The sequence below is a fragment of the Procambarus clarkii genome, chromosome 75 (genome assembly GCF_040958095.1).
Source record: "Procambarus clarkii isolate CNS0578487 chromosome 75, FALCON_Pclarkii_2.0, whole genome shotgun sequence".
Taxonomy (NCBI): Eukaryota; Metazoa; Arthropoda; class Malacostraca; order Decapoda; family Cambaridae; genus Procambarus; species Procambarus clarkii.
This window is the reverse complement of record NC_091224.1, coordinates 19,217,079-19,232,228: the sequence shown is the minus strand read 5'-3', so window position 1 is coordinate 19,232,228 and position 15,150 is coordinate 19,217,079. Positions and strand designations below refer to the sequence as shown.

Below are 15,150 nucleotides of genomic sequence, written 5' to 3'. Positions count from 1 at the left end.
GTCGTCCTGGAAGTCATAACATTCAACAAGGATATGCACGACCATAAGAGGGACAATGCAATGTGGAGAATAAGGAGCAAGCCGGTGCTCCATTAAGTGACCAGTGAATTAAATGGGTATAGCCAATACGTAACCTAGCCAGAGCCGTTTCCCACCGCCGGTTACGGTGGCAGGAGGAAGGCCACTGGGACACACGACTCTTAAGAGTATGCAGTTTGTTACCAATAACAGAAAACCAACAACAATGCCAGCGGGCAAGGATGGAGGCATGAATAACTGGGTAAAAGTCAGAATAAGGAATACTTTTACGGGAGATGGGACAAGCGCGGATAGCTTCCTTAGCGGCAGCATCTGCACGCTCATTTAAAGAGAGACCAACATGGCTGGGAACCCAGCAAAATGCAACCGATTTATATTTACTGGAGACAAGAAACATCCAATGTTGAATCTCGACAACCACCAGGTGGACAGGATTAAAGGACCCTAACGCCATGAGGGCACTACGAGAGTCAACTACCACCACAAAGGAGGATTGACACTGGGAAAGCAGGAGACGAAGAGCATACAGAATAGCATAAAGTTCTGCTGTGAAGATGCTAGCCTCCGGAGGAAGAGGACACACATAAGTGTGGTCAGGAAAAATAACAGTAGCCCACACCGTCAGCAGATTTCGACCCGTTGGAGAAGATGGGAACGGAGTAGGAGTGAGAAGAAAGGTGCTCAAGGAAGAGGCGTTTCAGAACTTTAGGAGGGGTAAAAGCTTTAGTGATGCGGGTCAGAGAAGTACAAAATTTGGGAAGGGAGACCCTCCACGGGGGCAAGGATGGAAAAATGCGAGGAGAAACAATGGTAATATGAGCTGAAAGAGAATCCTGTAAGCGAGACAATCGGACAGAAAGAGGAAGGAGGTGAAGAGGAACGGGAACTACAGGAGGGGTAAAAGAAAGCACGATAGAGGCGAGAGTGAGGATGCTGTAAGGATCGTGCAAGATAGCAAAGACTGTAGCGATCACGGCGATCCTGGAGAGACAAAGCCAGTGTCAGCGTACAAGCTGAGGGTAGGAGTTGAACGAAAAGCACCAGAACTGAGGCGCAACCCACTATTGTGCAAAGGACCATGACGGTGAAGAGTAGAAGGAGAAGCAGAAGAGTATACAGGGCAACCCTTATCGAGTTCAGACAGGACGAGAGAGGAATGCAAATAGAAGAGCGTGCGCCTATCCACTCCCCAAGAAGTATGGGACAAAACCTTAAGTAGGTTAAGGGCCTTGGAGCATTCAACATGGAGGTAAGAGATATGGGGCGACCAAGACAAACGAGTGTCACGGAATAACCCCCAAAGCCTCGCGGAATCTTTGTACTCAAGAGGATGACCATAAAGTGACAGAGGGACGAAGAACGACCCGCTTCCAAGTAAAAGTCATGGCACAAGTCTTAGTACTAGAGAACTTGAAGCCATAATTGGTGGCCTAAGATGGCACGGCATCAATCCCAAGTTGAAGCTGCCGTTGAAGGAGAGGCGAATCATCACACCGACAGCAAAGAGTAAGACCGTCAACATAAAGAGCAGAGAAGATGCCAGAAGGGAGGAAAGAAGACCATTGAGGGCAACCAGAAAAATAGTAGTACTCGGAACACTACCATGGGGCACACCTTCATACTGCCGAAAAGAGGCAGAGAGAGTGGCACCAAGCCTGACTCGAAAGGTACGACGAGAGAGAAAGCTTTGAAGGAAGAGAGGGAGATTACCACGAAGGCCAAAAGAACGAAGTTGGGACAGAATATGATATCTCCAAGTCGTGTCATAAGCCTTTTACAGGTCAAATAGGACAGCAACAACGGAGGTTTTCGCAGCAAAAGCAGTACGAATATTGACCTCCAAGTTCACCAGGACATCAGTCGTGCTGCGGCACTTGCGAAAACCAAATTGAGGAGAGAGGTGATGGTGTTCCAAGAACCACATCAGACGGACATTTACCATACGCTCAAACAGCTTGCAAACACAACTCGTGAGAGCAATAGGGCAGAAGTCCTTAGGGGATGTACCAAGAGACCCTGGTTTCCGAACAGGGAGTACAATGGCATCGAGCCAGTCCTCAGGGACTGGACGACTCCTCCAAGACCTAGTTATACAGACTCGGTAAATACTGAGACGTGCACGGAGGGAGATGGCGAAGCATCTCATAATGAACGTCATCCTAGCCCGCCGCCATAGATCCGCAGAGGGTCAGGGCAGACTGAAGTTCAGAAAGAGAGAAAGGATCGTTATAGGGAAGGCGGAGATGAGTGCGGAAATCTAAAGGTTAAGATTCAAGAACAGGCTTACGAAGAAGGAAGGATTGAAGATGATGAGAGCCAGAGCTAACAGAAGAAAAGTGGGAACCCAGTTCGGTCACAACCTGCATTGGATCAGCCACAAGAGTACCACGGAGGTGGAGAACCGGCGAGACATCTGGAACAAACTTGCCCGCAATCTTGCAGATCTTCTTCCAGATCTGCGGCAGAGGAGTATCGGACGTAATGGTGAAAACATAAGATTTCCAACTCTTACGTTTAGCTGTACGGATGGTCCTACTGGCCACTGCACTTGCCTTCCTTAACAGAATAAAAGAATCGGCCATCTGCCAGTGGCGGTGTTTCAGGTTGCACGCTTACAGCGGACAGCCCGAGCACAGTACGCATTCCACCAAGGAAACGCACTTCCGTGTGCCCCAGGAGGAAGAGCGAGGAATAGAATGGAGGGCAGGGTTGAAGACAGTGTCATAAAAAAGAAGGAGGGCGCAAGGAACTGGCAGAGAGGTCAGAGAGAGTAGCACTGGAGGGTGAATAGGCACCAGTCAGCCAGTGGCAAACTGCCACCTAGGGAAGGAGAGGAGAGGGTGGAAAAAGGAAACGAGGATGGGGAAATGATCACTGTTATGGAGGTCATCAAGAACCTGCCACGTGAAATCTAAGTAAAGAGACGACGAGCAGAGAGAAAGATCAAAACTGGAAAGGGTGCGAGTTCGAGAGTCCACATGAGTGGGCTCACCAGGATAGAGAAGAAGCGAGGACGAACGGTTTGAGAAGACAGTCTCGGGTGTTTGTCAGAACATCACCCCAGAGGAAATGTCGACAGTCGAAATCACCCAAAAGGAGCACTGGCTCTGGCAAGGAGTCCAGGAGGTGCTTAAGATCAGGAAGGGAAAGCAGGACATTTGGGGGGAGATAAATGGAACAGACTGTATACCATTTACCCACAAAAACACGGGCAGCAGAACAATGGATAGGTGACTGAAGAAGTACGGGGACGAAGGGAATATCAGATCGAATTAAGAGAGCAGTAGAGTTATGGGCCCCAGCAAGAGCTGGGGGGGGGGGGAGCAAGAAAGGAATAACCACGAAAGTGACCAGGACGAGCACCAAGCATGGGTTCCTGGAAACAAACGCAAAGCGATGAAAACTGTGTAATTAGAAGTTGGAATTCATGGAAGTTGGCATAAAATCCACGAATATTCCACTGAAGAATAGACATTACGAAAGAGAAAGGACAGTAACAGAGAACAAGAAAGAAATAAAGGTATTGAAGAACACATTTTATTAAAGAATCTCAGGAGCAGGGCCAGGATCAGGGCCAGGATCTGGGTCGGAGCAGGGTCAGCAAAATCAGGGTTAGGGGGCATGGGTAAACTTAGTAAGGATAGAGGGAAGGGAGCAAGATGACAGACCAGAGGCGGACTAACGGGGTCCGGAGGAGGAGGAGGAGGAGGAGGAGACAACTGAGAGAGGCAGGCAAGGACAGCTGGAGGAGGGGGGGGGGGGGCGGGCAGAAGTCAGGGAGTGCGCCTCAGCAAGGGTAGCAACCGAGAGGGAATCGGGGGTGAAAGAAACCTCCATATCTGGGACAGGGAGTTCGACCACTGAAATGGGAAGGGATGCAGTGACAGCTCAGAGGGAGGGGGTGAGGAAGACAGCGAAGCCTTCTTACCCGCTGGAGAGGAAGAAGGAGAGGAGCCAGGCTTATATTTCTGATTTGAAGAGACAGGCGTTCCAGTAACAACGTACCGGGCGACAGACTCAATGGTCTCAGCAAGAGAAGAGGAGCGGGAGCGAATAACACGAAGATTGCTGGGAGGATGATGGATATCAGCCTGGACAGACAGGTGGCGTGGAGGGTCAAGAGACTGGGAGGAGGGTCGGGAAGAAAGTGTGGGGGGAGATGAGGAAGACAAAGAAGATATGGTGGACTGGGTAGGAAGGGGGGAAACCCCAGATGGAGAACCAGGAGGGAGACCATCTTGGACAGGAGGCAAAGGAACAGGGAAGGAGGTGGGGGTGTGGTCGGGTTTAAGGCCTGGAAACGGTTGTGAGACTAAGGAAGGTGGGAAGGACGAGGAGAGGTAGAACGCAACACGCGAGAGTAGGATACGCCCGCGAAAGGGGTGAAATGACGAACTTGGCGTCTCGCTTCAGGAAAAGACAGACGATCACGGTGCTTCAAAGTTGAGGACGGCTTCTTCGAGTTTGTAGTGTACACACGAGCGTGAGAAAGTAGGGTGGGCATCACCGCAATTGTGGCAGCGAGCCTGGGGAGAAGTGCACTCTGACTTAGAATGACTATCGTCTTCACACAAGGGGCATAGATACACAGTACTGGTGCATTTGAGGACACCGTGCCCGAACTTCCAACACTTATTGCAAAGTCTAGGGGAGGGAATGTACTCCTAAACGGAGCATCTAGCACCAGCAAGAATAATAGAGGGCGGAAGGGTCCTACTATCAAAGGTGATTTTTACAACTCTCAAGGGGCTGACGGCGACGACCACGAGGGGGTCGAGTAAACGTGTCCACCTGGAGGACAGAATGGCCTTGGGCTACGAGGATATGTTTAATATCCTCATGGCAGTCTTTGAGGTCCCGAACACCAGATGCAACATGGTGTGGGAGGAGAACAGTGCCAACACTGGCATTTAACCGAGTGTTTTTCGGAGACCCGAACAAGGGTCTTTCCAATGCAGGACAAAGCGAGTAGCTGCATCCTGAGAAGGAGCAGCGACGCCACAGCATACCTGTAACTGGTGGAGTTAAAAGTAACAGAGGCATCTACTGAATCAACAAGGTGTTTATGGAGGGAGAAATCGTCAGGAGTAGAATCCAGATGGTAGGAGATCAAAGTATTTAGCCCACGTAGCGGGACCAAACAAGGCGTTGTAAGTAGTATTACGGGAAGGGATCATGTGAGTGCAGCCGTGGCGGGAACCGCGTTGAGAACCCCGAGAGAGAGAGAGAGAGGGGGTAAAAGGCACAGTAGTCACAATGAGAGACGAAGCTGTGCCAGAGGACGAGGAGGTCACCACTAGGGGCTGGGGACTCGACCCTACCGCAGAGGAGGAAGAGGAGCTGAGGGGAGTAGTCAGGTCGTCGGGGCCCAATGCAGCAGGGGCTACAGGGCCTGGTCTTCCAACACAGTCCGACTCGGGGGGCTTGGTCGCCAACCCCACGAGCCTGAGAAAGTACAAGGGAAACATTATCAGTTATGAAAACGAGGAAAAACTTGCATTCACGAATGTTCCCCCACACCCACCATGGAGCCACAATTAGAGGCAGGACACCCAACAAGAAGCTATCGCCGATCTTGCCGGGGCCCCCTAGGGGTGCGTCATGAGTATACGCCACACAAACGCCACCTTAAAAACCGTGAGTCTGTCGAGAGCGGGTTCAATGACGAAAGGAGGATTGACAATAAAAGGGTTCCCTTGCTTGAGATGTAGGGTACTACAGTTCTACGGGTGCAGGAGTATGCCTCCTCAAACACCCGGGCCTCAAAACAAAAGGTCGAAAGAATAATCAAAACGGGCAAAAGGTCGGCAGGAAATGACAATTGGATAGAAGAGGGAGAAGAAAAATGAAACACGAGTAAAAGGAAAAGGGGCCTGGCAAAATTGGCAAAGACAGCAGCAGGAGCATAAGGCTGCAAAAGGACAGAGGACTGACCCATGGAGCATCACACACTGGCAGCTGCCCACCAAGCCCCCTCACGGCGACAACGGGCCAGACAGTGAGGGGGATTTAAATGCAGTAATTAGGTAATATCTTTGTGCCAACTCCCGCTTGACGGCTCGGGTGGAGGAGACGGCCCCGGATGCATACAGTCGGCGCCTGAATCTTGCCAGAATTCTATGCCCTATTGTGGCCAAAATATGTCATCTACAATTTTATTTATTATTTTTCCTGTGATCAGGGAACACATTTTAAGTCTTAAAAGAAAAAAAAAATTGAATTTTTTTTCTTGTGTACAGCGGTGTTGTCGGCTATTATTAGCAGCGCTGCCCTGGGGTTAAAGGTTAATGACGTGAAAGTCAGATTTACATGGAAAGCATCCATGTAAATATACATATTAGGCTTGTACTGGGGTCCCACCAAAGTCGAACTACAGACCCTCCAAGAAACAACCCTATAACAAGCCGACTATTTAGTGCTAGGCAAACAGAGGCCTTAAGTAATGGGAAATGAGTGACCATTTGTTCCACCTGGTAACCCAAAATTCCTGAGTTTGAATCAAGAAGGAACTCAACAGTACTACCAGGAAAACTACCAGTACTTGGCCAGTACTACCAGTACTGGGGCAGGAAAAACATCTTTGAAGACAAATTCTCACCTGTCACATGAAGACTCTGCATTAAAACTACGTTCTATAACAGCTCTCCAGTGCAGTCCACGGATAATAAAGGTGTTAGATCGTGGTGTTTCTGTTTTCAAGATCTGGCATTGCTGAAATAGAATGAAATTACAGTTATAGAAAATACAAAAAGTGCACTAATAATATTTTGACCAATAACTATGCTACGTCCTCTTGGGATACAGACTGAGTATCCTTCATTTTCTCATAAACAAAACAATCAGATATAAATATAAACCATAAATAAAATAAGTGAACATTTAATTGCACTTTACTTTTACCGAGGACTTGTTGGCGTATGGGAGACGGGGAGGGAGGAGCGGTGTTGGTGAATGGGGAGGGTGAGGAGGAGAAAGGAGGCGAGACCGTTCCCTGCTCGCCTTGAATAAATTCATATCTGCATCACCGGCTCCAGATTTTCCTTTCACACATTTCACTGCCTCTACTATGTAGCAGCTAATCAGAACCAGCCACTTGGTCAGAAGTCAGTCAAGCAACCACAGTCAAGACCATTGACAATTGAGAGGCTGGCCAAAAGAGCCACAGTTCAACCCCCGCAAGCACAACTAGGTGAATATAGGCAGCCATAACGAAAGGCAGTCAAGTATTCCCTGTTGTGGTAGCAACCAGGCAGGCTTTCACACTCATATCAAATGTTTATTCAGGTAAAGTACATACATACAAGGTTAGATACAAACATTGATGGATATATAGATAGAGCTAGTACATACAATGACTAAAGCCACTAATATGCAAAGCGTTTCAGGCAGGAAAAACACAGACTAAAACTTAATACTAATTGAGATTAAAGTATAAATTGTGTTGAGAATATAAAAGAAAAACGGGGAGAACATGGCAGAAAATAGCCAATATACAATTTGGTCAACAGACAGCATTATTTAAAACGGTAGACATGGGTTGACATTCAGGGGTAAGGTAGGTTACAAGGAGTTAATTTAGTAGTACTTAGTTTTTATCTTAAACTGATTGGGAGAGATACAGTCTTTAACATGATTGGGAAGGTCATTCTACATTCTGGGTCCCTTGATTTGTAGGGCATTTCTAGTTTGAATAAGTCGTACTCTTGGAATATCAAATAGGTATTTGTTTCTGGTGTGGTGCTCATGGGTTCTGTTACAACCTTCTAAGAAGCTTTTGAGGTCAGGATTGACATTACAGTTCAGCGTTTTATATATATACAAAACACATGAGAGGATGTGCAGCAACTTAATATCTAACATATTCAGAGATTTGAGTCAGGGTACCGAGTGATGATCTAATTTGTGTTTAATAATTAGAGGACTGAAATGATTTTGGGTAGTAGAACCCAAAGCACAAATACCATAGTTGAGATAACGATAGATAAGGGAGTAATAGAGCGTCACCAGGGCAGGGCGAGGTACATAATATCTGATCTTAGAAAGAATGCCAACAGTTTTTGAAACTTTTTTTATATATTCAGAATGTGTCCCTGGAAATTCAGTTTGTTAATGAGAATGCCAAGGAATTTGTCATCTACTTTGTAACAAATTTGGGTATTGTTTATCCTGAGATTTATTTGATTTGAGGATTTATTGCTAATCAACAAGAAAGTTGTGTCAATGTTGAGGGTGAGTTTGTTGGCAGTTAACCAGAGATGGACTTTATTTAGCTCAGTATTCACTGACATTTAGTGTAAGGGGGTCAGGAACAGAGTAAATGAAGGTTATGTTGTCAGCAAATACAATTGGTTTGAGGTGTTGGGAGGCATTTGGAAGGTCATTATTGTAGACGAGAGAGAGGAGAGGGCCAAGTATTCTGCCCTGTGGAACACCAATGTTGATGGGTAGGGTGGGATAAATTGAATTATTCACAGAAACATACTGGAGCCTGTCAGTAAGGTAAGATTTGAGGTATTGCAGAGTGTGTCCTCTGACTCTATAATGATCTAATTAAAGAAGGTTCTGGTGGTTGACTGCGTCAAAAGCTTTACGCAGGTCCACAAATAATCCAATAGGAAACTCATTTTTATCAAGAGCTGCATGTATTAAGTTAATCATACTAATAAGTGCATCGTTAGTGCTTTTTTTGGGTCTGAAGCCATATTGACAAGAGCTAAGTATATTGTGTTTGGCTAGATAAGAGTAACGCTGCTTGTAGATTAGTTTTCCAATATTTTTGACAAGTTTGGCAAAATTGATATAGGTCTGAAGTTGTTGACATCAGTGAGAACACCACATTTATGGACTGAGGTTACTCTCGCTTTTTTTTTTTAGAATATCTGGAAATGTTTGAAGTTCAAGTGACTTCTTGAAGAGCAATGCAATGGCAGGAGCTAAAGATCTGGAGGCTTTTTAGTAAATTAGAGTTGGTATCTCCTCAAGGGCACTAGACTTGGTTTTAAGGGAAAGTATTATCTAATTAATATCAGTGGCTCCTGATCACTCTTTCAAATACTTTCATTATGTGGGACGTTAGTGCAACTGGTCTATAATTCTTTGCCAATGCTTTGCTACCACCCTTGTGTAGAAGGGCAACGTCTGCTGCTTTAAGCTCATCATGTATCTCCCCCGTGTCCAAGCTCTTCCTCCACACTATACTGAGTGCCTGTGCTACTGGCACTTTGCATTTCTTTATGAATATTGAATTCCATGAATCTGAACCCGGGGCTGAGTGCATGGGCATATTGTCAATTTCTCTTTCAAAATCTGCCACGCTCGTGTTGATATCAGCTATATTTACAGGTGTTTGAGTATCATTCATAAAGAAATTGTCCGAATCTTCCACTTTCATGCTGAGTATTGGAGTGCTAAACATGTCTTCATACTGCTTTTCACGGTGTAGGGAAACAACCTAGTAGATAAACGACACAGATGTATATTAACAACACACATACGACATCAAATAACATAATTCACTCCTTACAACTCAAGGTCATTCTGAAGGTAACATGAAAATAATCGCCCAAACGGGCTTTGGTCTCCTATAGCTATTAATCCAAAGCTGGAACTGGTCACACAACCACCACATCTGTCAACTGGTGACATACACACACAAACCCCCCTCAGAAACCTAGACTCCCAAAAGTACTGCTCAGTAGACTGTCAGGTACTCTACCCTTCCTTGCAATACTGTTACTATTATACAAAGGTTTATCTGATTGAACGGCTGGAAAATTCCCTCAGAAAACAACGACCGATCACCAGCATTACCCCTTGCGTCAGGTCATGATGGCATCCGCCTCTGTGGTGTCATCGCCCATTTAGACACTGTACTGCATAACGTGCCTCTAGGCACTCGATGGGTGGTGTGCAACGCGCCTCAGGGATCTCTCGGGCATAGTGTACTATTCAAAACTGGCGTGCAGTGATGTGAGTATGAAATGGATGCCCGAGGGCCCCAGTGATCGTCCGCCATTTTGACAAAAAATCCCCAGCATGCCCCAGAGCCTGAGGCATGTCTGGAGAGGCACTGGTAGAAGCTGTATGAATTTGAGCACAATAAGGTAGAATTTGACACTGTATGAGGTCTTCCTGTACTACTGTGTCTACATTTGTGTTCACTATAGCAAACTAGGTTGGTATGGTGAGCCCAAGAAACAAGAGGGGGCTGCCACACCAAGCCAGCCCTCCCTCACTCCTTCAAGTCCTAACTCGCCAACATTACTCCTCCCACAATACTGTTAGTGGTTTTATTACACTATATACACACGTTACATATAAGCATTTACATATTTTATTCACCATAACTGTACAACTAAGCCAGTATGGTGTCCAAACAACATAGCAACAACAAAAACTGCTTGACAAGTAACACAGCAGCCAGCAGATGACGCTAAGAGACGACGCCAAGTTTATTTTTCCACAAGTCTTCTTTATTTTGTAAAGAAACATGAGAAGTCGTTTTGAAGATTCTTAGATGGACGAAATAATGTGCACAGCGCTAACCAGTGTACTGTGGTTAGCGCTGTGAACATCTAGAACAGTTTTGATTCACTGCTATCTGAACATTGTACACAGTCTTTATCACAGTCAGGCTCTTCTGTAATACTATCAAGGCTAAATAATACCAGTTACATATATATTTTGACATTTTTAGGCAATGCTGTGGTCACAAGCTGAACAGCAGTGCTATTAAGTAAGTAATTATCAAAAGAAGGCACCAAACCGGGAAGGCTATGTAGCACCATCAAATGTGTGAGATAATCAGAGGGCGCTATATATTACCAAGGATGCCAATACGTGAACAGAAACGCACAAGGCAAACGATATCAAAAGTATCCGATTCACCAAAAAGTCTATCGGGGGACAAGCGACCGCGGGGGACGGTCGGAAAACAAGACACGCTCGTCCTGGAAATCAGGATATTCAACAAGGATATGCACGACCATAAGAAGGACAATTCAATATGGACAATGAGGAGCAGGGCGGCAATACATTAAGTGACCGTGAGTTAAACGGGTATGGCCAATAAGAAACCTAGCCAGAGCCGTTTCCCACCGCCGGTTACGGTGGTAGGAGGAAGGCCACTGGGACACACGACTGTTAAGAGTATGCAGTTTGTTACCAATAACAGAAGACCAAAAACTCTGCCCGTGGGCAAGGATGGAGGCATGAATAACTGGGTAAAATTCGGAATAAGGAATACTTTTACGGGAGATGGGACAAGTGCGGATAGCTTCCTTAGCGGCAGCATCCTCAGGCTCATTTAAAGAGAGACCAACATGGCTGGGAACCCAGCAAAACTCAACTGACTTAAATTTACTTTATATAAACAGCCAATGTTGAATCTCGACAACCACCAGGTGGACCGGATTAAAGGACCCTAACGCCATGAGGGCACCACGAGAGTCAACTACCACCGCAAAGGAGGATTGACACCGGGAAAGTAGGAGACGAAGAGCATAGAGAATAGCATAAAGTTCTGCTGTGAAGATGCTAGCCTCCGGAGGAAGGCGACACATACAAGTGTGGTCAGGAAAAACAATTGAGTAGCCCACACCGTCAGCAGACTTTGACCCATCAGTGAAGATGGGAACAGTGGGAGTGAGAGGAAAAGTGCTCAAGGAAGAGACGTTTCAGAACTGTAGGAGGAGTGAAACTTCTGTACACCCGCTTTAGTGATGCGGATGAGAGAAGTACAAAATTTGGGAAGGGGGACCCTCCACGGGGGCAAGGATGGAACAATACGAGGAGAAATATTGGTAATACGAACCGAAAGAGAATCCTGTAAGCGAGACAAACGGACAGAAAGAGGAAGGGGGCGAAGAAGAACAGGAACTACAGGAGGGGTAAAAGTCAAAGCACGATAGAGGCGAGAGTGAAGATGCTGTAAGAATCACACAAGATAGTGAAGACTGTAGCGATCATGGCGGTCCTGGAGAGACCGGAAGCCAGTGTCAGCGTACAAGCTGAGAGTAGGAGTAGAACGAAAAGCACCCGAGCTGTGGCGCAACCCAGTATAGTGCAAAGGATCAAGATGGCGAAGAGTAGGAGACGCAGAAGAGTATGCAGGGCAACCATAATCGAGTTTTGACAGGACGAGAGAGGAATGCAAATAGAGGAGCGTGCGCCTATCCGCTCCCTAAGAAGTATGGGACAAAACCTTAAGTAGGTTAAGGGCCTTAGAGCATTCATCACGGAAGTAAGAGACATGGGGCGACCAAGTCAAACGAGTGTCAAAGAATTACTGCAAAAGCTTCGTGGAATCTTTGTACTCAAGAGGATGACCATAAAGTAAGCATGCTACTTTTGCTACTTTTCTGCCATGCCCCCCCTTTTTTTATTTGTTATTTTCTCATCACAATTTATACTTTAATCTCAGTTAGTATTAAGTTTTAGTCTTAGGGTTTTTCCTGCCCATAACACTTTGCATAATAGTGGCTTTAGGCATTGTATGTACTAGCTCTGTCTATAAATCCATCAATGTTTTGTATCTCATCTTGTATGTGTGTACTTTACCTGAATAAACCTTTGATTTAATTTGATTTGATTTGTTTTGATATCAACAAACTCGTTTCCTGAGGTAAAGTTCATAACCCGATTCAAATTTTCCGAAGAATTCGGGCTTGTAACCCGAAAAGTTCATAAAGAGGGGCATTCGTAAGCCAAGGTAACACTGTATTTGTCTAGGCTGAGTACCTGGTTCTGCTGGGTATGGGAAGAGGTGCATTCAGTTTACCAGTGTATCCCGTCTAGTGACAACAGCGTTTGAATTCTTTGTGAAGATGTTCATTGCTTTTCTGCTTTTTTTTTTGGTTTTTGAACATAAAAGTTCTTGTTATATATCATGCCATGGATCCCAAGAAAGTCAGTGGTAACGTTCAACCTAAGAAAATAGTGGCGAAGATGACAATAAACGTAAAACAAGAGATCATTTATAGTGAGACAATGTGATGTCTCAGCAGCCAAGTGTCGAAACACAGGTAAAAAACAAGTGTCTATAGACAGATTCTTAGTAAGACAAGCAAGCAGTGAGCCACAACCAGGTCTTATTTGTGTACCTGCAAAACATAGAAGAATGACTGCCCCAGAAATGACATCGCTGCCTGATAGTATAATGAATCACCACCACCACCTCCAACCTTCTCACCGTCTTACATATCCCAACACGAGTCCTCAATAGTTAAGGTATAGTAAAAAAATATGAGTAGCATTCTGCATAAAAAGAATTTTTATGTTAATATTTTCGGGTGTGTGGAACTGATTAATTCAATTTACATTATTTCTTATGAGAAAATTTGTTTACGAATTTTCGGGGTACGAACCATTTCTTGGAACAAATTAAATTCATAAACGAAGGTGCCACTGTATTATGCAATCTCACAAATCCATTGTACCTTCTTTTAAATAAATTATTATTATTATTATTATTATTATTATTATTATTATTATTATTATTATTATTAAATGTAGATACGATAGAGCCCAACAGGTTCAGGAACATGTACACTTGTTTAACGATAGTCGAGGCAGGAAAAAACAATGAAGTTCCATTAGCTAAATACAATTAGGTATTACTCCCACTATGGCAGACACAGTAATGTTAAGGAATATGAATATACATGCACGGACACAGGAAGGCAAGAACATCAACTTTACTCACTTTCACTGTGAATTTGTTGAGCGGATCATCAAGGCCACTTTTGGGTTTGGTCTTGAAGCCAAGAAATGTGCCATCTTCAAGAAGGAAGAAATAACGCTGCCTCCAATTCTTAATATATTCACCACGCTTGTTCAGCCAGCCTTCTTTTACCACTGGAGAGAGTGGAACAGCACCTGTCTCGCTCATTGTATCTGTTCATATATATACATATAAAAAAGTTGTATGCCACAACAGTATTTCATACACCCCAATGCCCTTTGATTAAATATTCATAATTTAACAAAAGAACCAGCGCTGAATATAATGAATCGACATTTTTTGGGCGAGGCCCGAAGGCTCCCTGGAGATATCGAACTGATATACACTATATTAGTCTGGGACATAAGTCAATTGGAGTTCTGCGTACTGTGGAGCACGAGCCAGAACCTGGCCACCTCAGAGGCACAGGGAGCAACGGCCTATGTAAACCCCCATGTGTTTAGGAGCTTTCTATGTCAGTCATCCACCAGGGTTAGGCACCCAGAAAGGTAGGCATAACAAAAATGCAACATAGTAAGAAAAGTACAAAGAAAAACAGAAAGAGGTAGAACTCCCTCTAATCCCAAGGAAATGTCACACTACTGCCACACCGCTCTTCCGCGCAGCCCTCCCCTCCTCAAGAGGGGGAAGGTGGGAGTCCCGAACCTTCCCACACCGGCTGCCCAAGCACTCCAGTTCGGAAGCTAAGCATCAAACAATGAAAAAAAAACACACTGACCGGGAGGGAAGGTTGCCATGGAGCCTCTGGGACTCGCCCAGAAAATGGCCTTTCATTATATTCAACGCTGGTTTTCTGTGGGAAACCCCTTCGGCTCCCTGGAGCTACATAACCATAGGTAAGGAAAGAGGGACTTACCCTGGGAGGTGGCCACCACAAACTCAACATAAGTCGAGACAACTGGCTGCAACCTGCGACCCAAAGCAAAACAGGAACGGCCAGGAGCAGGAATGTCAACCAAATAACGGTCGGCCAGGACCCTGTTTGACCTCCAAAATCCCTATGACTGAATATCAGCCCAAGACATGTTGCCAAACATGGCCCCCAATGCAGCAAACTTACTAGCATCATGGGCACGAGAATGGACTGCAGGCTAGCTAGACTTAATAACCAAGCAGACGACGTGGGAGACCTGAGCCCTGGACCAGGGAACGAGGGAAACTGCATTAACCCAAACCACATCTCCAGCCACCGAAGCCAAAGCGCGCAGATAACAGCGGAGAGCTGCAACCGGATACAACACATGTTCTTCGCCAGAAAAGAAGAAAGCTGCAGCCGAACAAACCTACCACCAGGACCAAAAGAGCAGGAACCCCTGTGCCAGAGGAGAGCATGCAGCTCCCCAACCTGACCCCCCGAAGCCAATGCCAAC

General features: G+C 45.6%; 1 protein-coding gene across 6 annotated transcripts in view; it reads right to left on the bottom strand.

Moving 5' to 3' along the window:
* Nucleotides 1-15,150, bottom strand: part of LOC123771828 (RAC-alpha serine/threonine-protein kinase) — a 140,440-nt gene that overhangs the window by 110,885 nt on the left and 14,405 nt on the right. For all 6 annotated transcript variants that reach the window (XM_069313240.1, XM_069313245.1, XM_069313244.1 and 3 more), the window contains exons 2-3: nt 13,742-13,932; nt 6,638-6,750 (exon numbers count right to left, since the gene is read on the bottom strand). In XM_069313240.1, the coding sequence (XP_069169341.1) occupies nt 6,638-6,750; nt 13,742-13,927 (299 nt within the window). In that variant the 5' untranslated portion in view covers nt 13,928-13,932. The remainder of the gene's footprint in view (nt 1-6,637; nt 6,751-13,741; nt 13,933-15,150) is intronic.